The sequence below is a fragment of the Nuphar pumila genome, chromosome 10, assembly GCF_984573655.1.
Source record: "Nuphar pumila chromosome 10, dmNupPumi1.hap1.1, whole genome shotgun sequence".
Classification (NCBI taxonomy): Eukaryota; Viridiplantae; Streptophyta; class Magnoliopsida; order Nymphaeales; family Nymphaeaceae; genus Nuphar; species Nuphar pumila.
In genome coordinates this window covers 82,304,685-82,331,399 of record NC_143258.1, presented here as the reverse complement: position 1 = coordinate 82,331,399, position 26,715 = coordinate 82,304,685, and the positions used below count along the sequence as shown (strand labels likewise).

Genomic DNA, 26,715 nt, shown 5'->3' with positions numbered 1-26,715 from the left:
ATTTATAAGACGAGCCGACTCCAAATTTCTCATTATATTGATATATGTTGATGACATTTTGGTTACTTAGAATGATAAACATGACATTTCAACAATCAAAGTTTTTTTGAATTTACAATTCTACCTAAAGGACTTGGGACGGTTAAAGTATTTTTTAGGCATTGAGGTGGCAATGTCACCTAACGGGATATTTCTCAGTAAGAGAAAATACAAATTAAACATGTTGTTCGACACTGGTTTTCTTGGGGCAAAACCAAACAATTTTCACATGGATCAGAAATTAAGTCTCACTGCACAAGATGGTGATGTCTTGGATGATCCCACCAGATATTGACGTTTGGTGGGGGCACCTCATATACTTGACAGTCACACGTCTTGATATTCTGTATTCAGTCCATATCTTGAGCTTGTTCATGTAAGATCCACAGACCCAACATTATGAAGCTGCCCAGTGGATCCTTCAATATTTGAAGTCCTCCTTTGGGAAAGGAATCTTTCTACCAGCTAGCATTAAGCTGAAGTTAAAAGCATATTGTGATTAGGATTGGGCAAGCTGCCCCCATGACCCGACGATCCGTAGCTAGGTATTTCACCTTATTGGGTCATAGCCCACTACCCTGGAGGAGAAGCAAAAAGCAAACCAAGATATCACGAATCGTGCCGTGGTTGCTGCCACATGTGAATTAGTTTGGCTGAAAGCGCTCTTGACCAATCTTGGTCACAAGCATGAAAGTCCATTGAAATTGTTCTGTGACAATCAAGCAGTGATTCACATTGCCTTCAATCAGGTATTCCATGAACGAATTAGATTGTCATCTCTTATGTAAAAAGGTTCAAGCAGGTAAGCATGTGCCTACATACCAGAAATTGGCAAATGTATTTACAAAAGCCTTGGGAAGGGATCAGTTTCTTTTTCTTATTTCTAAGTTGGGCTTCACGCTCCAACTTAGGGATGACAGTGGACCCGGGAAAAGCGGGGCCCTGCCCTGCCTCGCCCCGTTTGGACCGGGGATGAAGGGTATGAAACGGGGGATGGAGGCGGGGACGAAGGTTAAAATCCATCCCTGTTCAGGTATGGAGGCGGGGATGGACTTACACTTTTCTCTGCCCCGTCCCCGCCTAGCCCCGACCCGCCCCATCCCCAGTCCTTCTAAAGGATGGCAATAGACTACAGGGAAACGGGGCCGTCCCGCCTCATCCCCGTTTGAACCAGAAATGGAGGACATGAAACGGGGATGAAGGTGGGGGTGGAGGTTAAAATCCATCCCAGTGCGGGGATGAAGGTTCTAATCTTGAGACGGGGCGGGGGTGGAGACCCTGTCCCCCGCCCCCACTTGCCATCCCTACTCCAACTTGAAGGGGAGTATCACGAGTATATCAATGGATCTGATCCCTAGATATTGTCAAGCAGTTGCCCATTTGGATGAGACTTGAGTAGATAGACCATTTGGTCGGTCGAGATTTGTTGATGTAACATTTCTTATTTTTTCAGTTTTTCTTTGTCCAATCCCACGAATGAAGGGTTAAAGCACGGTATGTAAAAATCATTGTTTTCTGCCTATGGTCCTCTCTGATCTATGCATTTCATTATTTTGATTAATATTTTAATAGTTTTAAATGACACGAGGAAGGTTGTTTTTGCATACTTTATCGACCAGCTCATCGATCTCAGCTTTTGTATATCAAGATGGACATACCATGGATCCTTGATGATAATCTGATTAAGCATTTGCAAATGCATGATCTGTATCACATTCAGATCCGAACTATGATTCGGATATATTCCACAAAATTAGCATCCTGATTCAGTCCATGCATGATCCTAACCATATGAGATATTTGCTCCAAGGTTTCAAGCAGGTCGGACATGGGTTGGATCAGGGTTGACCAAGTACTAGACTGGACTTTCAATGAGTGGATTTAGTTCTAAATCCAGATCTTTGATATACAATGTAACCTTATTCCAGATATAATCTGAGCTGCTATGATACTTAGATCTGCAGAAAACGGATCAAGTACTTTGATTTTGACGTGAAATAGGTAAAATGTATCAATGAATGTGGTTTTATCTTATATTAGACCGAATTTGATTCTGTTTAATTGCATTTGGTAAGCCAAAAGCATATCGAATTATAAGCAGATGCGGATATGGTTTTGATTTTTTGTTACCAAAACCGACAAATACCCGAATTTAATCAATACCGGAACCCATTTACATGTACAAAAGCTGATCTGGTACGAGCCTTTCACCATCTGAATACGAACAAAAACTTGAATTGGTTTAACCAAGATCTGATTGGTCCAACATGGTATTGGCGACATCAGATCAGAAACCGAACCGTTTACATCCCTAATCATGTCAGTCACTGTTTTAAACCTACTTATTTATCTGATTCTGAGCTGGATCCAACTAAACCCAACATTTTATGTTCAGAATCCGGCATTCTTTAAGGGACATGTATTCAAGCATCTCCTCCTGAAATACCTTCAGTCGGGTCGGATATCCAACTCCAAACCGTATCCCATCCGTTTGCACCTCATTTTGAATAACTAAAACCAAGGCGTGTTGTCTTCTTCCTGAACTTTTGTGTTAAATATGAGAAGCCTTCAGACCGTTTTTAAAATTTGGAACCAACCGAGGATGACTCCGATATTTTTCTCTATGCCAGCATATTTAAGTTCGAGTGCCTTCACTTTTTGAGTCGTTTGCCGCTCGATTCGTGCCGGGAGGAGGGTTCCGTCGAGAGAGAGAGAGAGAGAGAGAAAGGGCTGCATTTCTAGGGTTTTGCAGAGATGGTGTACCAGTTCCAGCCCTATGGCATCCAAGCGATGCTCAAGGAAGGCCACAGGCACCTCTCCGGCCTCGACGAGGCCGTCCTCAAGAACATCGACGCCTGCAAGCAGCTCTCCACCATCACCCGCACCTCTCTCGGCCCCAACGGTGATCCTCTCTCTCTCTTTCCCCCATTTATTTCTTATTCGTAGATTCGATCGCTTCACTTTCGCTTTTTTGGTTTCTTTCGAAGTTTGGTTCGGCGTTTTCGTTTCAAGATTTGTTGCTTGTGATGGGGGAAAACTGTTTCTTTTTGCTAGGATGTGGTTTTTGAGTTTTAGTCATTTAATGAATGTCGGGCGGAGGGTTCTGGTTAGCATTCTCGGTATTTAGTTTGCTTCGGTTGTTAGCGTGATGCCGAATTTTCATTTGGTGATTGGTTGGTTGCCATGGGAAATGTGATGTTGGTGTCCGTTATCAATTAAGTGATTATGGGAGTTGTTTTTCGGGGGGATAATAGGTTGATGCTAGTCTGATTACATGATTTTTTGGTTTTGTTTTAGATGGTAAGAGAAAAATAAAGTGTTATGGTAGATATTGGGTTTTTAGTGATGGTCTAATTAACAACGATATGGGGGAAATGATTTGTTATTAGTTGGGTTGATATCTGAGTGACACGATCAGATGGTGGCTTGTATCTTTATTGTTCGACTTGTTAGGTTCAGATGCATTCAGAGTCTCTTCTGCCACTGACAAAGCATAAGCAACCATATCTTCAAAACCATACCTTTGTGGCGGTTTAATGTTTCTCCTCTGTCTGTCTCTGGCAAGAGTGTATTGCTCATGCTGTGAAGTTTCTTCAACCTGTGTAGTCTTTGACGTCTGCACAGGACTGGACTGAGAAGATGATGGACAGTGCTGAATAGGAGCTGAGCCACCACTCTCAAGCTCCACCTGCTCGATGGTACCACTGCTAGAACCTGCATCAGTAGGACCAGTCTCCTTCTTAGGATGTAACATAACAGATTCATCAAAAATAACAAATTTCTCTAACATAAACTTACGTGATTTTGGGTCAGTTCCCCACAACCTGTATCCTATCACTCCAGATCCATAACTAAGAAAAATGCACTTTTTAGCTCTAGGCTCTAATTTACCATCATCAACATGTGCATAGGCAAGACAATTTTTTTTTTTAAATCAGAATAGTCATCTGGGGTACCTAACCATACCTCCTCCGGAGTCTTGCACTTTATAGCTGTGGATGGAGCAACCTGTAGATACTGTTTCTGCCCAGAATTCTTTTGACAAACCGATATTTATCAATGTACATCAGGCTCTCTCTAAGAGGGTTCTGTTCATACGTTCTGCCACTCCATTTTGTTGAGGTGTTTTTCTGACTGTATGATGTCTGACAATACCTTCATTTTTGCAAAACTCTTCAAATTCTGATGAGCAAAATTCTAGACCATTATCTGAGCTTCTTAATTTTCTTTCAAGTTTGTTTTTCAATTAACACCTTCCACTGCTTGAAGTGCTTGAACACTTCATTCTTGAGCTTTAGTATAAACACCCAAACCTTCCTAGAGAAATCATCAATGAAAGTAAGCATATACCGAGCACTACCTTTAGATGGAACACGAGAAGGACCCCAAAGGTCTGAATGAATGTAGTCCAATGTACCCTTGGTTTTGACAAACTCTTTTCTGATTTCTAAGAATACAGTGCTCACAAAAATCCAATTTTCCTGTACTCTGACTACCAAGTAGACCTCTCTTACTCAGAAGTGTCATGCCCTTCTCACTCTTGTGTCCCAGCCTCATATGCCACAATCTTCTGGCATCTGACTCTGTTAAAGAGGAAGAGGAAACAACAGCAGCACCTGTAACTGTGCTACCCTCCAGAACATATAAATTTCTAGATCTTTTTTCCTTCATTAAAACAAGCGCACCTCTGCAAATTTTCATAACTCCACTTTCAGCTGTGTACTTGCACCCATTGGAATCAAGAGTGTCCAAAGAGATGAGATTTTTCTTCAAGTCTGAAACATGCCTGACATCTGACAAGGTTCTCACTATCCCATCATGTATCTTAATTCGGATTGTTCCAATGCCAACAGTTTTGCATGTGGCTTTGTTTCCCATAAAAAAAACTCCACCATCAATTAATTCATAAGTTGAAAACCAGTCCTTGTGAGGACACATATGATAAGAACAACTTGAGTCTAATATCCATTCACCCTTGGATTTACTAGCACTAAGTCATCCGAATTACTTTCAACAACACCAGCTTTGGCAGGTTTTTCAATTTCTCTTTGCTTTCATTTTTCTGCTGCTTGTTTTTCAACTTAAACACTCAGCCTTAATATGCCCTTTCTTATGACAATAATCGCAAATCTTACTTCTATTCTTGGATTTAGATCTGGACTCACTCTTCTTTTCTACTGAATTTCGTTTCTTTGGCCTTCCTCTAGCAACTAGACCCTCTCCCTGACCTTCACTAGCATTGCCTGTTAATTCCTTGTCCATTAACTCTGTTTAGAACAAGGATGCCTTAACATCCTCCATGGAGATAGAATCTCTCCCATAAATCAAGGTCCCTCTAAAATGCTTGAAAGACACGGTCAAAAAACATAACAATAAAAGTGCTTGATCCTCATCTTCTATCTTCACATCAATATTTTCTAAATCCATATTAATGGAATTAAATTCATCAAGATGAATTTTAACGGATGTACCTTCAGTCATACGGAGCATGAACAATCATTGCTTCAAATGCAACTTGCTTGTGAGCGACTTTGTCATGTACAATGACTCCAACTTGAGCCACAAGCTTGCAGTCGTCTTCTCATGAATGACCTCCTTGAGAACTTCATTGGATAGATACAACTGAATCGCAGCCAAAGCTTTCTCATCCATCTCCTCCTTGTCTTCTGCAGACATAGAGGTCAACATCTTGTCTTTTCCCAACAATTCTTTCTACAATCCCTGTTGCGTCAAGAGTGCACGCATCTTCACCTGCCATAGACTGAAACTCACGTTCCGATCGAACTTCTCAATCTTAAATTTTGTTGACATGGTTGTGCGTTCGTCTAGGACCGTTACCTCTGAACCTGGCTTTGATAGCAGTTTGTTAGGCTCAGATGAGATTACAAACTGCGTCCATTAACACAAACGAACACATACCTGACAATGGAACAACTACAAATTAAGAACGAGAAAAAAGAGAGCAAGAATAGTAATTTTGTAACTCTCTCTTTTCTAGTGAACTTCGAACGTCGCTGCCGCCCGTGGATGTACGTGGTTCCCCTCCGAACCACGTAAATCTCTGTGTGCACTCTTACCTCTTTCTCTCCTTCTCGTTCTTAATTTGTAGTTGTTCGATTGTCGGGTGTGTGTTTGGACACAGTTTGTAATCCCATCGGAGCCTAACACGACTTCTTGAGACATGGTGCTGTATTCCTCTTACCTTATCTAAAAAATATTTGGAGTTGGAGTATGATCTAAGATTTTTTGTGAGAAGGATCAAAGTGTCCTTACTTTTCTAAGATTCGGTGGATCTAACTTGTTTAAAATTCATTTTCAAGTATCATTTCATTCATCTTCCATAAAGTCGGGCACAAGAGAAGTCATATTTTTCTTCTTGAATGAGCCTCCTGGTCAATGATGACTGAAAAGATCAAGTATTGGAGGAAAATCAAAGATGTTGTGATGATTCCAGGGAAGCTGGAATCCACATTTTCTAATGCATACACAGAATTGTATGCCAGCAACCTCACACGTTTTTGACCAATGTATATTGTTTTCCTCATTCTTTCATAGTCTAGGGCATGTGACATCTTTCATTTAGACATGTTGCGCTTTCCATGTCCTATTTGCATTAGATATTTGTCCACTGGTTGATATATGCGATTCATGTGCAGGTATGAATAAGATGGTTATTAATCATTTGGACAAGCTCTTCATTACAAATGATGCTGCAACAATTGTGAATGAACTTGAGGTTCAGCATCCTGCTGCAAAGATTCTTGTCTTGGCTGGGAAAGCACAACAGGAGGAAATTGGTGATGGTGCAAATCTTACAATATCATTTGCAGGAGAGCTCCTCCAGAATGCAGAGGAGCTAATACGAACTGGACTGCATCCTAGTGAGATCATAAGTGGCTATACTAAAGCTATCGACAAGGTTCCATTCTTTTCTGCTCTTTCTTTACTGAAGAACACATATATATGGTTGGCAGTCTCTGGTCGAAAATTTACCCTAAGGCATGCTTTCTTTCATGTACAGACAGTTGAACTTTTGGATGAATTGGTTGAGAAAGGCTCAGAAACAATGGATGTGCGGAACAAGGATGAAGTTATTTCTCGAATTAAAGCTGCTGTTGCCAGCAAGCAATTTGGCCAGGAAGACATGTTGTCTCTACTCATTGCGGATGTGAGTTTCCAATTTTTATTTATTTTTTATTTTTTTGGTTGGTTAGATTCACTTCCATGTTTGATTGATTGTCCTAATTGTCAACAACTTGGTATTCAGGCATGCATCCAGGTCTGCCCAAAGAATCCGGCTAATTTTAACGTTGATAATGTTCGTGTGGCGAAGCTTCTTGGTGGGGGTTTGCACAGCAGTACTGTTGTTCGTGGCATGGTATTGAAGAATGATGCTGTTGGAAGCATCAAAAGAGTAGAAAAAGCAAAGGTAAGTCTGTTTTGTGAGATTTTAATTTAGAAAACTTTTGGTTATATCTTATATGCCTAGGATTTAGTTTGTTCTCTTTACTTCCCACATATAAATAATTGTTTTACTTTTTATTAAATGCTGCAGTTTCTCAATTTTCTGTCCTATTTTAAGAGTCCTATTGCCCCCTATTGTCCTGTCTACACAAAACTCTCTCTCTCTCTCTTTACTCTTTTTTGTCTATCTATGAAGGATTATCAGTTATCAATACCATAACGACTGTTGTTCATGAGGGTTTCTCATTTTTTTTCTCACCCAGTCATATGTCTCGTAAAAAAATGACTTTCTGAGGAAATAGTGAGTAGCAATATCGGGCATGGAATGCATCTAAAAAGTGTCAATCAGTCACTTTCCAATTTTTTTGATCTGTTTCACAACATTATGCGCTTTACAAGTTACAACCATAGACTTTTTTTTTTCTCACTAACAGGTTTGGAATACTTATTGACTTTCTGATATCTTTGAATATAATTTGATATTCAGCAAGTTGCCTAGAGATTTAATTTTTGTTCTGGTAGGGAGTAATGGCACCAAAATTATATGACTGCACCATCTTGTCTGGCATATTAGTGGAAATTAACTATGTCAATTGACTTCACTAATTAACTCAGTTTTGTGTTTTATACAGGATCCAACCTGCTAATTATATAATCCTTTTTCATGAAAAGTAGATGAAGGGTCAGTTTGTTGTTCAATAATGTAGTAATGAAGTTTAAAGATTTAAAGACTTAATTTCATTAAGTTTCTCTACCAAATAAAACTGTTTGAATACTCGAGGAGAATACAGAAGATGCTGTTATCTTTAATAAGAGTAGCATTTGACTGGGGTTATGCATGGATACAATGGTTAAAATAAATCATAATTGGTTTCTCATGAATCAATTATTTCTTCCAAATATGCACATTATGTTTCCCTTGAATTCTGAGTTTTGGTTAGGGTTCTCTTTCATGCATTACACCCTTAGATCTTCTAGAAGACTTCTTTGCTAACAGTGCATTTAAGACACTCATGGTCTACTGAATTGCAAAACTCTCATCTATTAGATGTTAATGAAATAATTACACGTTGAGGTTGAGATTCTTTTTTTTTTCCCCTGCTTACATCTTTGATTGAAATAACAAGCTTCATTTTCTTGGCATGTGATCTATAAATCTTATTTATACTGGAAATTGCTAAACCCTACAACATGGTGGTGTTTTTGTAGATTGCAGTTTTCTCTGGAGGTGTCGACACATCTGCTACTGAAACAAAAGGGACTGTTCTTATTCATAGTGCTGGGCAGGTAATGCTTTCAGTATTCCTAGATATGCTGTCTTTTAAATTCAGATTTCCATATTCAAATGCCCTGCTCTTGTGGCATGGATCTTCTGCTTCAGTCATGGAGTGTTCCCTTATTCTGTGTTGTGCCAAAAATAAATTTCATAGGTTTCTTTACTTTCTACTTGAAAATATTGCTTTGTTAAGTAACATGTTGTCTTCTTATTGTTCAATAAGTGGCCTCGGGACCCAAGGTGCCATTGGAATCTATAACTCCCTAGAGTTTTCCATTTTTATTTACTTTTTCTTTAATATTAATGATTTCCTTGGTTTTTCCCTTTTGCTGTTAATCTTGTTATGCTTATTCTTGTTTAACCCTGCTGGAGTTGTTTGATTAAAACAAGTGTTCTGAAACTATATGTATATTTCTGCAGTTAGAGAATTATGCAAAAACTGAGGAAGCTAAAGTCGAGGAGCTCATCAAATCAGTTGCTGATTCTGGTGCCAAAGTTATTGTTAGTGGTGCAGCAGTTGGAGAGATGGCATTACATTTCTGTGAACGTTACAAGTACTCCCTTCATTTCCTTATTTAACAGCTTTTGTTACTTGGTTACAAGATAGGTACTCTTGTTTTAATCTTTCAAAAGGAAGTCTCAAGTTCTGTTAAATTGAAGAGTGTGATATTGCACACAATGTGAGGTATATCACATCTAGGTTATAGTTGTCTTTTGCACTTCACATTGTGTTCCTCTGCAAAAACCACTAGACAGAACAAATGTGATAATTGCTTTCTGTATTCTTCTGTATGCCGGATGTTGCCTCCCCTTTTTTAAATCTAGATTGCTGATTTTTTTTTGCAGAAAATGTCATCCTGCTGTTCTATTGCTAGAGCTCACAGGAGTGTTTTTTAAAATAATGTTGTATTTCCTTCTCATTCAAGGGATTGATTTTCTTCTTGGTTCCGTGGTGACAAACCTTGTAAACTTCTGGGAAAAACTCCATGTCTTGTGATATGTTTCAGACAACTGAATGGGAATGTTTTATGGAAAATTTTGTGATATTTCCCATGTTCTCTTGTCTGATGGTTTTGCAACATATCTACACTTTGTTTTTGTTTCTCGTATTTAATCTATTCCTGTTGGTTTCAGTATTTTTCCTTTACATGTCGGTTCTCAAAACTTCTTGGGAGAACCCCTTGACCATGATTTAACTGAAATTTTGAATTTTCTACTTTGTAGCATCATTCCTTGCATATCCAGATTACAGGCACTGGTTCAAGGATTTAGTTGTGCTATTTCGTTATTGTTCATGATAGTTCTGACTGCATGCTGTTTGTTTTTAGGTCCTACCTATTCACAGAAATTTGCCAACATGTATGGTTTAAATAACTTGGAAAACATTTTCTAGTTTTTATTAAAAAAATTTCTTCTTTTCCAAATTGCAGGCAGTTTAAAACACGATTTGGTTTGTGTTGTTATTTTTCTTGCCAGTATAGTATTTCTTTACTGTTCACAATATACCATATTTTTTGGGTATTATTTCCATAATAACTGCCTTAGATGTTTAATTTTATATTACTTATTCTGTGCATCCAGCATACACTGTTTGATTTATATATATATTTTTGACAAATTTTATTATGACAAACTGTAGAATTAAGACAATCTACGAAACTATAGTGTATGTATGCCCTTGTCGCTTGTTTATCCATCTTAAATGGCACACTTACCTCCCATATGGAAACAGGCTCATGGTTCTGAAAATAAGCTCAAAATTTGAACTGAGGCGATTTTGCCGTACCACTGGTGCTGTAGCTATTGTAAGTTTCTTCATCATGTTTTGGTCACATTTAATCTTTTGATGTTGGTCAGGTGTGAAAAAATGAGTTTCTCTGGGTAACGTAGTAACTTGTTTTAGAATAAGCTGTTAAGATTGCATTATTTTCTGGATGTAAAAAGCACATCTTTTATGGAATAGTGGAGGAATAGGAAGGATATTGGAAACCCTTTGTAAAACTTTGGAAGGGAAAGGACATTGAGCTACCTTTTCCTTTTATCCAATATAAAACTTCCCTTTCTCAGAATTGAGATATCTCCACTGTACACAGACACAAGAACCATCATCCTCTTTCTGATCATGTTTCTGTATTTTTTTGTCACAGTTAAAGCTTGCCAAGCCAAACCCTGATGAGCTAGGATATGCTGACTCAGTTTCAGTTGAGGAAATTGGTGGTGCACGGGTAAATGTCCAATGTCTCCTTTATTTTATTTTTTGTTTACCCTATATCCAGCCATTTGGTTGGTAGTTCCAAAGTAGACGCCCATCATTTCTTGGAAATTCTAGGTCACCATTGCGAAAAATGAAGAGGGTGGAAATTTGGTATCAACAGTGGTTTTGCGAGGAAGTACCGATAGCATTTTGGATGACCTTGAAAGAGCAGTGGATGATGGTGTGAATACATATAAGGTAGTCTGTCAGAATTTACTTTAATTCTTTGCGTTTACGCCTGAGACTTGATTTGAAAATTGGGTTATGTTCCTCTCCACCAGGCAATGTGCAGGGACAGTCGCATAGTTCCGGGGGCTGCAGCCACTGAAATTGAGTTGGCAAGAAGATTGAAGGAGTTTTCTTTTAAAGAAACTGGGTAAAAATCTGCTCCATTTTGAATCTTTTTAGCTATTTTAGATTAAAAATTGATCCTTTACCTAGTTCCCCTAATTTTTGTCATCTAATTCTTGCATGGCATAGTGGTTTATTCATATTGCTCTTATGGCAGCACTTTACTGAAGCTATAGTAGTAATTCAGTGAAGGATAGCCTTTTTCACTGTTACTTTGCTGTACCCATTGGGTTTTTAGACCCATCCACCAAAATGAACTCCATTATGCATGTGCTTGCATGCATGCAGTGTGTGGGTGGATACACATGCAACAGGATGCAGTTAATTGGGAAGCATGTGGTGCAAGAGCTGTAAGTTTTCTTTGTATCCCCGGTCATCTATGTAAGAGGGACACTGCTGAACAGTCTGCTGTACCCATGTCGGGGTACTGGGCGCAGTGCGGGTATGCCGCGGGTTGGGTCTCCCATTGCATCGGGTTGGGTCCAACACAGACCCGACTTTTTTCCCTTAAAAACAGCCTTGGTCAAACCAAGGTCAAAAGGGTGGGACTATTTTGGTCCCGCCCCACCTGATACAACCCCACCTCTCTCTCTCTCTGCTCTCCCGAAACCCCAAAACCCTCGGTTCTCTCCTCTCTCTCTCTCTCCATGGTCTCTCTGTTCCCCCTTCTCCCTCCCCTCTCTCTTGTGTTTCTCCTCTCTCTACTTCCCTCCTCTCTCTCCCTGTTCTCGCTCTTATATTCCCCCTTTCTCGTGGTTTTCGAGAGAGAGACCAGGGAGAATCATAACATAACATAAAAACCTTTGTATTCGGGATTTTTTTTCAAATCTTTGATATGGACCTTAATATCAATCCACACCCAATCCAAATCCAAACTTTTATATATATATATATATATACCGTGTCGTACCCTCCGGACCCACACCCATGTTAGAAAGTGGCTTTGAATACATTAGGTTCAATAAAGAACCCATACACATGCACATGAAGAGCGAATAAACCCATTAAAGGGAACAACACAAGCACATAATGTGCTAACACATAAACCCACACAAGGGGCAAAAATATGACATAAAGTCATAAGTTGAATATTATTGAAGAAGAAGGAAGAAGGGGGTATAACCCCATACAATGGAGCATAAGCTCCTCCAAGGAGTTAAGAATACAAAGGGGGAGACCCCTATTTATAACACAAGAGAGGGGGCTCCCAAAGGAGTCGTTGGGAGCCCCCAACGGTCACATTTGTGACCGTTGGGGGCTCCCCAATGACTCTTTGGGGAGCCTCCCTAGGTGGCGCAAACCACAAAAAAGGAAAAAATAAAAAAGAAAATTAAAAATAAAATTACAAACATATTCCAAATGGAATATGCGTAAAAACTATGAAATGTCTAAACTACCCCTATGCCTATAAATAGATAAATATATATTTTATATATATAATTAGGATAATACATATGCATATATACCATATATGAATATGTATTATCCTTTATATATATAAAATATATATAATATTACAATTGTCGAATGATACATTTTAACACCCCCCCTCAAGCTTTGCGTGGGGGAACGAAAAGATTGAAGAAAGCAAGAGGAAGAATCTCAAGGCTTCAAGAGCCTTCAGGACGAATGTCATTGTAAATGTCTCCCTCCAATGTCTTTAACGATGAGCACCTTCCATGATCTATCCAAGGTACTTCTTTTCCTCTTATCTTCAAGATCCTGAGGAACAACAACAAAGAACAAGTAAAAAATATCTTTGCACTTTACTAAAAAAGGAACATTCCTAATAAGGTGCAAAATTTATGCATAATAGGATAATTACTTTAACATAAAAAGAAAAATTTAGAAAACCAAAGTTTTCAAAATCATATATCATGTTTAAAGAGTGAGCGGAAACATATTGCAAGAATGCATAATGCATTCATAAGGTCCAATATTGGACAAACACAACCCCATAATGGGGGAATAACAAAATAGTCCACTAAGGGACACCATAATAATCCTACGAAGAGGCATAAGCAACATATACTTTATTGAATGAGATCCTAAAAGGCCATAAAGAGCATATGCATATATTATCATGAAATGAATTAATACGTAAAAGAATCATTAATGAACATGCTTCAAACATGTAATGAAGTGTCAAACAAGAGAAACGAAGTCTCCAAGCATACTTTAGACAAAAAATAAACACAAGAGTTCACAAGGTTTTAAATCCATTTACGAGGCAAAACGAATAGTGTTATTTGAGTAGAGAATCTTACCCATTTAGAAAAATCTCACTCAATTGACAAAAAAGGACACATTTTGCATACAAAACTGGCCAAAATACCATAAGCACTTAATATATAGATTAAATGCCAAAAAATCAACTTGATTTTAAAATATGAATATCAAAAATATGATTCACTTGAATATCTTAAAACACAAGTCATGAATGAAATTTTGCAAATTTCAACAATAGTTCATCCATTACAAACAACTACCTCATTAGTCCTCAAAAACCCATAAATCAAGTGTATAAGCTACTAGATCAAGAATATAAATATAATGTCATTAAAGGCGAAAGACACACACAAAGGTGTGCAAAAGAATCTCTTGTCTACATATAATAATACTTGAAATGAGTGCATCTACGACAAGAACAAGAGAATACACGCCAACATGGACCAAAAGCATCTCTTGTCTACGTAAAAATACATTCAAAACCAAGTATGTTCAGCTACTAGAACAAGAGTAATAAGTCAACCATGGGCTAAAACACAATACATCTCTTGTCTACATAAGATGTTATTTGAAATGAGTGAAATAAGCCAACCATGGGCATACATCTCAGCGACTAGAGCAAGGACACAAACGCCAACATGGACTAAAATCACACACCATGGTGTGAATTAACGTGCCTTGTCTACATAAAATAACACTCAAGACAAGTGTGTTCAGCTACTAGACCAAGAGAACAAAAGCCAACAAAGGGCTACCAACACACGAAGGTGTAATAAAATTCTTGTCTACATATGATGACACTTAGATAAGGGGCATAAAAGGAGAAGACTTTTGAGGTAATCAAACTTGTAATGACAAACATATATATAAATCAAACCTTGAATCAATAAAACAATATTCTTCAAAAAAGAATACCCATAAAAATAACATTTTGGAATAAACTATGTAAAAGTATCTTCAACAAGATACAACAACCGATAGAACAATATTCTTGAAAATAAATGTGTGAACAAACGCACACCAAGAACATATGGAACACTTGTGCACAAAAGCACAAAATCACAAATGTGCAAATGCACTCATAATTTTCATAAACAATGGAAGGTTGGGCAATAATCCCTAAAACCTTGATTTCAATATACCTTAAAACATTTTAAGGTTTCAAACATCATATATCCATCACATTTATATATAAATAAGAGCATTCATAAGATCAATGGCCAACATCAAACTAGTGACACACTCATATACCAAATCATTCTAGAGTCCCAAAGTGCCCATAACTCACCTCAACCCCCATCTATAATATGGTAAGTGGACAATCTAAAAAGACATAACAACGAGTGTCACACTCATAATTAGAGATCATATACCAAATCATTCTAGAGTCCCAAGGTGCCCATAACTCACCTCAACCACCATCTATAATATGGCAATTTGGACAATCTAAAATGATATAACACGAGGTGCCCATAACTCACCTCAACAAACATCTCTAATAAAACAATAATAAGGCCAAAACAATGATGCATTAAAGAAACATGTGATGGACAAATATAAATGCCACAAAAAGGCAATAAACACTTTAGGAATCATTTTTCAAAGAAAAGAGGACCGATTAAAAATTGAATCAAAGGTCCAATATAATCAATCACAATAATATGCTTTATAACAACAATTTTGCATAAACATGAATTATGCTTAATCTTCAAAAGAAGTCATTTATACAAAAAAGACTTATTATGCAACTAACACAATTATGAAATATTAAGCAACATCATGCGTAAGAACCGATTTGGAATAATCAAAAAGTAAAAAACAAGCCTCAACTATGATAGATATAAAGTGCAATTAAATGCACACCAAATGATAATAGATGCACTTTTATGCAATGCAAGATTTTTAAATGACAATAATCTTGAATAAGCAAATAACAAACTTAGGCCAATATAGGCATTCATAAAGATGGTGAAGTTTGAAAAATCTTATGAAATCCACTATTGTAACTTAAAAAATGATGCTCACAACCAATCTCAAAAGATCCACAAAGGGTTACAAGTATTAATGAATCGTTGAAGGATATTATGCAAGGAAAAAGATAGTCACAAACAATCTTCTCACAACAACCATGAAATCTTCATAAAAGAGTATATACTCACAAGAAGATTATAAGGATCGAAAGGCTCCTTAAAGAGAGCTCAAAACACACAAAATTCCCAAAGAAGGGGGAAACTCCACTAAAGTGAGAGAAATTCCAACAAAGAAAAATAATAGATTTGTTAAAAAAACCTTATGATAAAGTAAGATTGTACTATGGCATAAATCTATAAAATTAAACATTTATTGAGGAAAAATTCAAAAGCTTTTAAGTTTTATCAAAAAACATGACTTAATAGATTATTACGAACTCCTAATGTAATAAGTACGCAACAAACATTAGTGAAGACCATAAATTTTATAATGAGACAAGCTCTTTAAATCAAATTGAAAAATCTTTTAAGAGTATAAAGATGCAAAGAAAATCACCATATTCCATAAGACTATTTTAAAACTTAATTCAACCGGAATTATATAAAAAAAAACTTTCTTAATTAAATGTTGCTCATATAAAAAGGACACATTGGGTAAGTGAATCAAAACTTATTAAGGAATTTAGCATTTTTCGAAAAATTACATCTCACAAACATTTTAATCTTAACATACCTTTCTTTAAAGACTTACCATATATAAAAGGTATTCTTATAAACAAAGTTAGATTTAAAATATAAATTCAAGGCTCCAATGGTCATAAATCTTTACCGACCCATTAAGTTTTGAGCAATCATATATCTAATTTTTCGCCAAACAAGTTGTCATTTTCAAATTTTTCAAAGAAAAACATACGAAAAAGATTCAATAGAGTATCAAGTAACTCAAATTTTTATAAAAAGACATAATGACAAAGAGTACACATAAAAAAAACATATTAAATTCTTCATACAATACTTAAGGAAATAGAATGCATACCTAATAACTTTAAGAAAGAAAAGAGAGAGAAATAAATACTTCATCATTTTTCTTTAAAAAATTCTTGAATACCATGCTTCCCGATGCACCAAAGAGCAACTCGATCTCAACTTGGCTTTGATACCTTGTTAGAAAGTGGCTTTGAATACATTAGGTTCAATAAAGAACCCATACACATGCACATGAAGTGCGAATAAACCCATTAAAGGGAACAACACAAGCACATAATGTGCTAACACATAAACCCACACAAGGGGCAAAAATATGACATAAAGTCACAAGTTGAATATTATTGAAGAACAAGGAAGAAGGGGGTATAAACCCCATACAATGGAGCATAAGCTCCTCCAAGGAGTTAAGAATACAAAGGGGGAGACCCCTATTTATAACACAAGAGAGGGGGCTCCCAAAGGAGTCGTTGGGAGCCCCCAACGGTCACATTTGTGACCGTTGGGGGCTCCCCAATGACTCTTTGGGGAGCCTCCCTAGGTGGCGCAAACCACAAAAAAGGAAAAAATAAAAAAGAAAATTAAAAATAAAATTACAAACATATTCCAAATGGAATATGCGTAAAAACTGTGAAATGTCTAAACTACCCCTATGCCTATAAATAGATAAATATATATTTTATATATATATAATTAGGATAATACATATGCATATATACCATATATGAATATGTATTATCCTTTATATATATAAAATATATATAATATTACAATTGTCGAATGATACATTTTAACAACCCATACCCATGTGACAGTCTAAAACTTGTTTTCCACTAAAATATGCAACTAGATAATATTTATAGGGTCTGACCAACAAAAAAACTCAGTAAGTATTAAAAATAAGATGTGGTAGAGGTTTGTCGAATCCTATTCCTATTAGTCGAGCTGATCTGCTTGTCAAACGGAAAAGATTAGAGAAAACTTCTTTTTCAATTACAGGTGCAAGCTGCATCTTCCCAATCTGACCTCATAGATTAGATGCATTTGTCATAGATTATTTGTTAGGAACCATGCCTTGGATTATTTTTTTGGATATAAAAATCAATTTTTTTTAAGTCATGAAAATTTGGTACGTGGTGACCATTGATTTTTGAAGATCTTGAAAAGCCTACACGTATGCCATAATCACATGTTTTCAAACTTGTTTTCCACTAAAATATGCATGTAGATCATATTTATAGGCAATAGATTTGTTAAACTAAATGATAGTATGCCACATTTCTTTCATACATGAAGTGCTATTATGTTCCATCAAAACTAATTGCTAGGTGCTGTGTTCTGCTTTCCACTTGATTGATCCATTGTGGAATTTTGGTTTTTTACTTCTGTGTTCATCCTGACTCCTGTTTCTTGAAGGTTGGATCAATATGCCATTGCAAAGTTTGCCGAAAGCTTTGAAATGGTCCCTAGTACCTTGGCTGAGAATGGTGGGCTCAATGCGATGGAGATTATCTCTTCTCTCTATGCTGAACATGCAGCTGGTAACTTCAGAGTGGGAATTGACCTGGATGAGGGAGTTTGCAATGATGTGGCAGCCAAGAATATCTGGGACCTTTACGTCACCAAGTGAGTCTTGATAATTTCTTGATCTTCAATAAAGTGCGGTTATTATGTCATTTTCATCATTATTGTTGACAACGTTAGCCATCTGTTAAGTTGCTCACAATCTTGCTTGGATTTGATTATTTGTTCCTTTGCAACTATCTTCTGCCGGTGACTTCGATCCCTGTGCCTATCAACTTAAAGTGGTATCAGATTATTTTGGAAGATGGTAAAAATGATGCAAGATGATGATGGTGACTTTGACATTCCCAATAGTTTTTTTAATGGGTATTTCTAATTTCTCTTGGAAGGGCTTACCTTGTCGGGAATGTGGGCTGGGAGTGTCAAGTTGAACTGGTTAAACAGTTAACTCATGATTGGAATTGGTTCCAGCCTATGTAACACGGACTCTTCTAACAGGGCGCCACACCCGCGTGCGGATGCGACACTTGGACACAGCTTTCGTTGTGTCAGGTGAAGTCAACCACACTGAGGTCCAGTTTTATCTATATTATATATATAAATACATAAATACACACATACACACATTGTTAACTTAAAATTGTTAAAAATTATATATATACCCTCCCCGCACCCCCGCACCCAAGTTTTTTTAAAGTGCCGCATCCGCATCCGCACCTGCACAGGTTCCACCTCTGAACTGGGTATTTTCCAGATAGAATTGGCATGCCGACCTTGTTAGTCCCAACTATGAAGTGGCTGTCTCCCAGATAGAATTGATGTGCAGAGCTTGTACCTGCTGTGGTATCACATTCAAGTTTAACCAACCAATTATTTGTTCAAGTTCAAACTATGTCCGATAGATCATGAGGAAGTGTTTTGACAAGTAGGCCTGGTGGCGAGCCTTCTGTACCTCTTAGTTTCCATAGTGGTTATGTGGGGTACAGCATTCTTCCTACCAATCACCATTTGGTGGGTCTCCATGGGAATGTGAGACCCTGACTTGGCTTTGATGAAGCCACATTGAATTTTGGTACATGCGTCTATAGCAAGGTACCCAAAGAACAAAGTGGAATCAAGATTAAATGCATGAAGCAGGATTTACAAGTACATATAAAGCAGGAAGCAAGAGGTTAATAGGAAGCATTTAAGTTCTCTAGAATTTCATAACATGTGTACAAATTATAGAAAATATATTACTCTTCAATCTAATTAAAATAAATTAAAACACTGGTGTTATTATAGGAATCACAGTTCATTAATTATGTAAATGGATTGTTTTTTAGTAAGTCTTTTTTCACGTTGAAAATCTAATGTCTTCTAGAGCATGCTTCCCATGATAATGGAACCGAGTTTCAGATGCGCTTAGTTTCTAGCTTCTGAAGGGGCTTCATATAAAGTGAGCTTCCCAACATAGGTAGCAGCTTCTGGTAACCACTATAGTTCTAATTTTGATGATGGTGGTTCTCTGAATGGGAAAGTAAGGCTATCAGCAGTCAGTACGTGTGAGGCTGATGTTCATGTTTCTTTTGCTATCCGTGTGATCATTTCTGCAAGTTCTGATAGTCTCCTTTGGGTTTCTGAAGGTTCTTTGCTCTTAAGTATGCTGCAGATGCTGCCTGCACTGTTCTTAGGGTGGACCAGGTTCTCTCTCTCTCTCTCTCTCTCTCTCTCTTGCATTCATAGTTTTGCATGGTTCATCACCTGTTCATCTACTCACTGCAGATAATAATGGCGAAACAAGCTGGCGGTCCAAGGAGAGAGATGCCTGCAGCCATGGATGAGGACTAATTTTGTTTATCTGATTGTGGAGCCATTTTAGGGGGTGGATTCAGGTGCAGTTGAAAGGAGAAAAGTTTGCGGTTGTGTGCCTTATGGATCTAGGGTTTTTGCTTAGTACTTCAGGTCGTGCTTTTTTTTTTATAAATTTTGCCCGCTAGTTAATTGGAATTCACTAAAATTGCTTGTGTTGTTCCTGGAGTTTGCTCATTTTTTGTATGCTTATCTATGAATGTGCTCTGGCTGTATTTTTTTGGACGTAAATCAACCATTTTGTGGCACGCCGATGCATTTTGGAATGTTTTGTTTCACTGTTGATGGTATGAATTTTCGTAGTTGGTGATTAGCCAAGAAGCTTCTGATATATTTAAAAGTACTGTATCATTTGTTGAACTAACATAAGCAAATGTGGCATATCCAAACGCTCCATAGTGCTACCTCCATCATATTTTCCTTGGAAGAGCCATCAGTCGTAAGCTTTCCATCTGAATCTTTGATGGATGGGGGCGAGGGGCCAGCCATGGGGACTTACGCTGCTGGGTGCGATTGCCATATCTCGGCTTGGCATTCCAGCGTGGCTGGTCTCTCAACTAGACACCAGCTTTCTCGTGTTCTAAACATAAAGAAAAGCCCCAAAGTGGGGTTGGCGTAGTGGGTTAGGGCCTTGGCTGCTAGATGGTCCCCTTGGGGGTCAATGGGTACCATAGGCCCTGCGGGCAGGGGTCCTAGCCTCAGTTTTACGCAGCTGGAACAATGACATGGCAGGCTGAGCCAGCGCGACCAGGTCTTTGTGCCGGGTGTGGTTTCTTTATTGGAATTAAAAAAACATAAAAGAAAAATCTTTATTGGAATGAAAAAAACTTCCTGATGTTTTTTGAACTAGTTTCACCTAGATCTTGAGTTAACCCTCTCTAAAGTATTTTTACTAGCTAGCTCATTGTAAGCTAGATAGATAACCTTCACAAGTGCACATGGTTTCCCTAAACTCTTGAGGCTGGCTTGTTTCATTCACATGAGGTGAGAAAAGGCCCAGTTGGTAGGAAAAGCTCAGTCCTTTCCCATTAAAGCGATGGGAATGAGATGAGCAGGCAGCTTTTCCTTTTCCCACTCTTTTTTTCCTGTCATTTTTCGTTCACTGTCGTCCATGTGAAAACAATATTATCCCTCCTTAATGTTGTGCCTCCCCTTAGGTTGGGGAAGGTGCCCCATTCCATTCCCACCTTTATGGAAATGAAACGTACGAGCCATTATTGTCAAGAAATCACCAACCATAAGAAATCACCAACCATAAGAAATCATTTGTTGTCAATCACCTTGATCATCCAAATATAGATTCGGATTGATGATGGGATTTCCCTTCTGTCATTTAAGCTAGCCAGATTCAGATTCAGTTTTAGCTTTTCCATCCGACTCAAATTCTGAAGTGATTATCAAACTCAGCTAAGTCGCATTTAGTATCGCCTATGTCCTAACAAAATCCAACCTATTTCCACCCCTGAAATTGGTTCTCCTTTTCAGTCTAGGTAGCCCATAGCTATGTGCCTGGTTTCACCCTCAAGCTCGGGTAAGGGCAGGTGCTAGAAAGGCTCACAACCATGGTTTTGTTTTTTGGATTAAAGAACTGGGGGATTAAGGCCTCCCTCCTTGCCTTACAATTACATAATGTATCTATCCACCTCCCGATCTGGGGGCTTGTCTTTCCACAGCAGTGGCGGAGCCACATTGGAGCCAGGGTGGGCACATGCCCACCCTGACCTGAAAATCCCTTGATAGAGGGATTCATGTCAGGGTTGACGATGCTCACCCTGACCCAAAATACATGTTAAAGATCAGGTCAGGGTGGGCACTACCCATTTCGTGCCCATCCTAACCGAAGCCGATCCTTTTACACTCCCCCCTCTCTCCACCTACTCAAAGTTCTCTCTGCAGACTCCACTCTGGTGGCTGAGCTGTCTGCTATGGTGGCACAAATGACTGCATGCCTCTCCGATGCACTGCACACCTCTCTCTCTCTCTCTCTCTCTCTCTATATATATATATATATATATATATATATATATATATATATATATATATATATATATATATATATATATATATATATATATATATATATATATATATATATATATATATATATATATATATAACTGCGTCAGGTTCAGTTGTCCGCCGGCAGCTCTCCCGTGCATGACCCTACGTGGAGGGGTTTTCTTCTTCCTCTTCATCTTCTTCTTTTGTTTTCATTTTTTTAATTATTCCACGAATCATGAATGAATTTAGATTTTTTTTTAAAATTATTCCATTAATCACTTGATAGGGTTTAGATTTTACAGGTTTTATTTTTAAAATAACATAATGTGTGATGTTGGTGTTTATGTTTTTTATTTAGTTGTTTTTTAATAGTATGAATGTTTAATTAAGGTTTATTTTTTTGTGTATTTTTTAGGAGTTTGCGTTTTGATTTATTTTTTTAATGGCATAAATGTTTTGTTATGGATTTAATTTTTTTGTATTTTTTTCAAATAGCATTAGATATGACATGAATAATATTTATGTGTTTTTTTAATCAATATTAAACAGGATTCCATGAATGCATGCCTGGATTTTGGTTAGAATTCTATAGAATATGTACAATTGCTATTCTAGGGGTTTGTTTTTTTTCAATTAGAATATGTACAAGTGTTATTTTTGAGGATTTAAGGATTTGAGTTGGTTTTTTTACAGTCAATTTGTTTAGATTCCTGGCTTTGCCACTGAGGTATACAAAATAATAACTTGGTTGCAATATGTAAGGTCTCCCGCACAAAACTGTACCTCTGTACACTGTTAGCATGGTCATGCGCAAGGCTGAACAGCCTTTCAGTAGTACTTTCATTCTATTAATCCACCACTCGTTGACCGAAGAGATGCGAAGGTCCACATCTACCTGTGCAACATGGCCCAATGCTTCCTCAAAAATGGCCGTTTCGGGCATCAATTGCTCATGTTGGCGATGGGTGACACCTACATAGCACACAAAACCTGTGGACCTAAGGATGGCGAAAACAACTCTATAATCACTTCACTCGCACTTTTAGGGTTCATTTGGAAGTAAGAAAAACACTCGGAACAAAAACAAAATTTGCTTAAATTTTGATATGATAATTTTTCTAAAATGAAAAATTCACTTGTTTGGATAGCATGAGAAATAAAATGGAAAATACTGAAAAAATGATAGATGGGTGGTGGTGGTGCGGTTTCTCCGGCATGGTTTTTTGGGAGGTGGGTGATGGTGAAAAGTCATCATGAGTTGGTGGAGCTTCTCCAGCCCCATATTTCAGGATGTGGGTGATGGTGGGTAGTGATGAATATTGTTGATTAATGGTGGGGAAGACGGTTCTTTGTGAGGTGGGTGGTGGTGAGATGGATGGTGGTGGTGAGTTGGTGGATGTGATGATATGGGTGGTGGGGAGTTGACTTCACCATTTTCTCTTGATAGAAAACCTTTCTTTCAGGAGGTGAAAGATTGTTTCTTATAAAAAGTGTGCTTTTTAAAAAAACTCTTTCGGTTCGTTTGGAATGGTAGGAAAAAGGTACGATTTTTTTTTCAGTTTGTATCACTTTTCTTACATCTTTCCCACTTTCAAACATGCCCTTGCGGGGATTGAAAACAGCCGTACTCCTTTCAAATTTGTATCTACATTCCAAATGCCCCCCCCCCCCCTGTTTGAGGCCACCAGAGTTGACATGATTCGTACATGATTCTGGATCTATTGTTGGTGGAATCCCAGTAGTAGGGTTCGATAAAAAAAACCCAATTTACTTTGTCATAAGCTTTGGTGCGGTCCATTTTCAAGCACGCTAAGAGCATGTTTAGAAGCGAGAAAGATGTGGGAAAATGATGCAAAATGGAAAAATCCATATGGATTTTCCGACCCATCCAAAGGAGAGAAACTTTTTTGTTGAGAGTTTTTTTTCTAAGTACACTTTTTGACCTCCATGAGAGAGGTGGAGGAATGTCTCTGATGATGGACTGTTTCCTATCAAGAGAAAATTTATTTTTATACTCCCCAACCCATCTCACCATCACCACCACCATCCATCTCACCACCACATTACCACCCTCCTCCTCCTCTCTCTCATTTTTTCACATTTTCCCACTGTTTTTCTCATGCTACACAAACGAGCAAAAAACTTTCTTTTGAAAAACTTCTAATATAAAAAACTCTCATAGGCAAAACTTTCTTTTCCTATAAGAGTTTTTCTCTCTTCCAAACGTGCCCTAAAGGGATTCGATGGCTAGTCAAGGATTTGAGGATCTCATGGGTGAGAAGGATGCGCTCATGGATGGTCTTTCCATGCAAAAAGGCCTTTTGATTCAAGGTGATAATTCAAGTTAGGATCCCTCTCATGCAATTGACAATGACCTTAGTCTTATACAAGAAACTGCAAAGTGTGAAGGGTCGGAAGTTAGTCTTAATCCCAAAGCCTCAGTGGGTGTGGTTGATGATCTTCTGCACAAATCTCCCTTTTGTGAAAAAAATACTGAATAGCACAGGTCACCTCACCTCCTAAAACATCCCAGTACTTTTTGTTAGAAGTAGGCAGTGTATCCATCAGACCAGGAGCCTTATCTCCCTGCCTAGAAGGCATCCCATTTAATCTTTTTTGCAGTTACACCCTCACACAACCAACCCATTTGTATCTTTGTTCTTTTCTTTGTTCTTTTTAAGACAACCAACCCTTTTGCATCTTTGGAAACATGCCCACCGAGCTACTGTTCTGGGATATCAAGTCCTGAAAGTAGCCTGTAGCTGCTGCGCCTTGAATTCGGTTAAATATAGACAACAGTTCTCCTTCGCAGTCCATGGAATTGATGGTATTCAAGTGACACCTCCTTTTGACATAGGCTATGAAAAAAGAGTTGTCAGAGTGGCCTTCTAATTGTAACCAACTCCGTTGGGACATTTATTGCCAATACATTTCTTCCGCTTTGAGAGCAGTGGCCATGGATTGCCTTAAGCCTGGTTACTTTTCCATCACCTCTTATTTGCTTGCTACCTCCACTATATAGTTTTCTAGTCTGCAACAAATTTCAGAAACTTTAGTCTCTGTTGGAATTATAAGCTAGACTCTTCGTATTCCTCCCTCATTTTTGAGAAACTCATTTTACTTTAAGGCTTGTTGGAATTATAAGCTAGACTCTTCGTATTCCTCCCTCATTTTTGGGAAACTCATTTTACTTTAAGGCTTGTTGGAATTATAAGCTAGACTCTTCGTATTCCTACCTCATTTTGGGAACTCGCTTTACATTAAGGCTATTTGCAGTTTTCTATGCAACTCTTTGGGTTCCTCTCTCATTTATTTCTTTTCCTTGAAAATGTAATAGTCTTTTAGTTTTTTTATGGTAGGAATTTATTATGTAATTAAATTCTAGTTGGGCTTGAATGTTATATATATAGCAGCCATGTATCCTCATTTTGACAAGTCATTGGAATGTATTGAAGCCTTTTGTAGCCTTCTTCTCTTGCACCATTTCTGTGTGTTTTTTCATTCTAGAGAACAATCTTCTTCTCTAGTTTGTTGCTTTATTTCTAACATAGTGGTATCAGAGCTAGGATGACTTCCAATAATATGGTGCAACCACAAGTTCCTTGCTTTGCTGGAAAAAATTACAACAAGTGGAGTATTCAAATGAAGACATTCTTTGGTTCTCAAGATCTATGGGACATCGTTGAAAGTGGCTTCGATGAGATGAACAATGTGGAGGGCATCACTCAACGACAACAAACTGAGTTGAAGGAAAACCGGAAGAAGAACAATAAGGCTTTGTTCTATATTTATCAAGCTGTTGATGAAGCCATTTTCGAAAGGATATCCTCGGCGGAGTCGGCAAATGTAGCATGGGATACTCTCTATACAACATACAAAGGAGAAGACAAGGTAAAAATGGTGAGACTCTAAACTCTAAGAAGTGAATTTGATTCTTTAAGAATGAAAGAATCTGAAACGATTGAAGCTTTTTTCAATCAAGTCTTCTCCATTGTTAATCAAATGCGAGTAAATGGTGAAAAACTTGAAGATAAAAGAGTTGTTGAAAAAATATTGAGGAGCTTAACTCGCAAGTTTGAACATATTGTTGTTGCTATAGAAGAATCCAAAGACTTATCCACCTTGTCCATTGATAGTTTAATGGGATCACTTCAATCTCATGAACTTTGTATAAAGCAATTTGATTCTCCTCCAATCGAACAAGCTTTTCAGACACAACTCTCTATTCGTGGTGGTGCTCGAGGACGAAGAGGAAGAGGAAGAGGATATGGAGGTGGTAGAAATCAAGAAACTAAAGAAGATGCTTGTGATTCATCTTATTCTATGCGAGGAAGAGGTCGAGGTCGCTCTCTCTCACAAGTTCAATGCTTTCATTGTCAGAAGTATGGTCACACCATAAAGTTCTGTAGAAAGAGATTGGCAGAAGAAAACCAAAAGGAGGTAACTTTCATGCATGAGAAAAATGAAATTCTTGATGATGATATTCTCTTTTTTGCTTGTGATACCAAAGAAGAAACACATGATGAAGTATGGTATATTGATAGTGGTTGTAGTAACCACATGACTGGAAACAAAAAATTATTTGTGGACTTAAATGAAATGGTTCAAACTGAAGTTAGAACAGGTGATGATAATAGGCTTGCTGTCAAGGGACGTGGTGATATTCTTGTTAAAACTAACCATGGCAGCAAGCACATCACCGATGTTTTCTATGTTCCAGGCCTCAAACACAATCTTTTGAGTGTTGGGCAACTTATTCTAAAAGGATATGA

General features: G+C 37.7%; 1 protein-coding gene across 1 annotated transcript; it reads left to right on the top strand.

The window, feature by feature from the left end:
• Positions 1-2,697: 2,697 nt before the first annotated feature.
• LOC149827058 (T-complex protein 1 subunit theta-like) lies at positions 2,698-20,189 on the top strand. The gene is made up of 13 exons (XM_090020215.1): positions 2,698-2,941; positions 6,696-6,958; positions 7,061-7,207; positions 7,307-7,468; positions 8,713-8,790; positions 9,200-9,333; positions 10,512-10,584; positions 10,927-11,004; positions 11,109-11,231; positions 11,315-11,409; positions 17,984-18,193; positions 19,717-19,774; positions 19,856-20,189. The coding sequence occupies exons 1-13, from the start codon at positions 2,794-2,796 to the stop codon at positions 19,919-19,921; spliced, it is 1,635 nt and encodes a 544-aa protein (XP_089876341.1). The 5' UTR covers positions 2,698-2,793; the 3' UTR covers positions 19,922-20,189.
• Positions 20,190-26,715: the final 6,526 nt, after the last annotated feature.

Bases quoted from the DNA above. Each gene is read 5' to 3' on its own strand.
- LOC149827058 (XM_090020215.1), top strand. From the start codon at position 2,794: ATGGTGTACCAGTTCCAGCCCTATGGCATCCAAGCGATGCTCAAGGAA. The intron at 11,410-17,983 runs GTAAAAATCTGC...TGTTTCTTGAAG, and splicing joins TTTTCTTTTAAAGAAACTGG to GTTGGATCAATATGCCATTG. The intron at 19,775-19,855 runs GTTCTCTCTCTC...TACTCACTGCAG, and splicing joins CTGTTCTTAGGGTGGACCAG to ATAATAATGGCGAAACAAGC.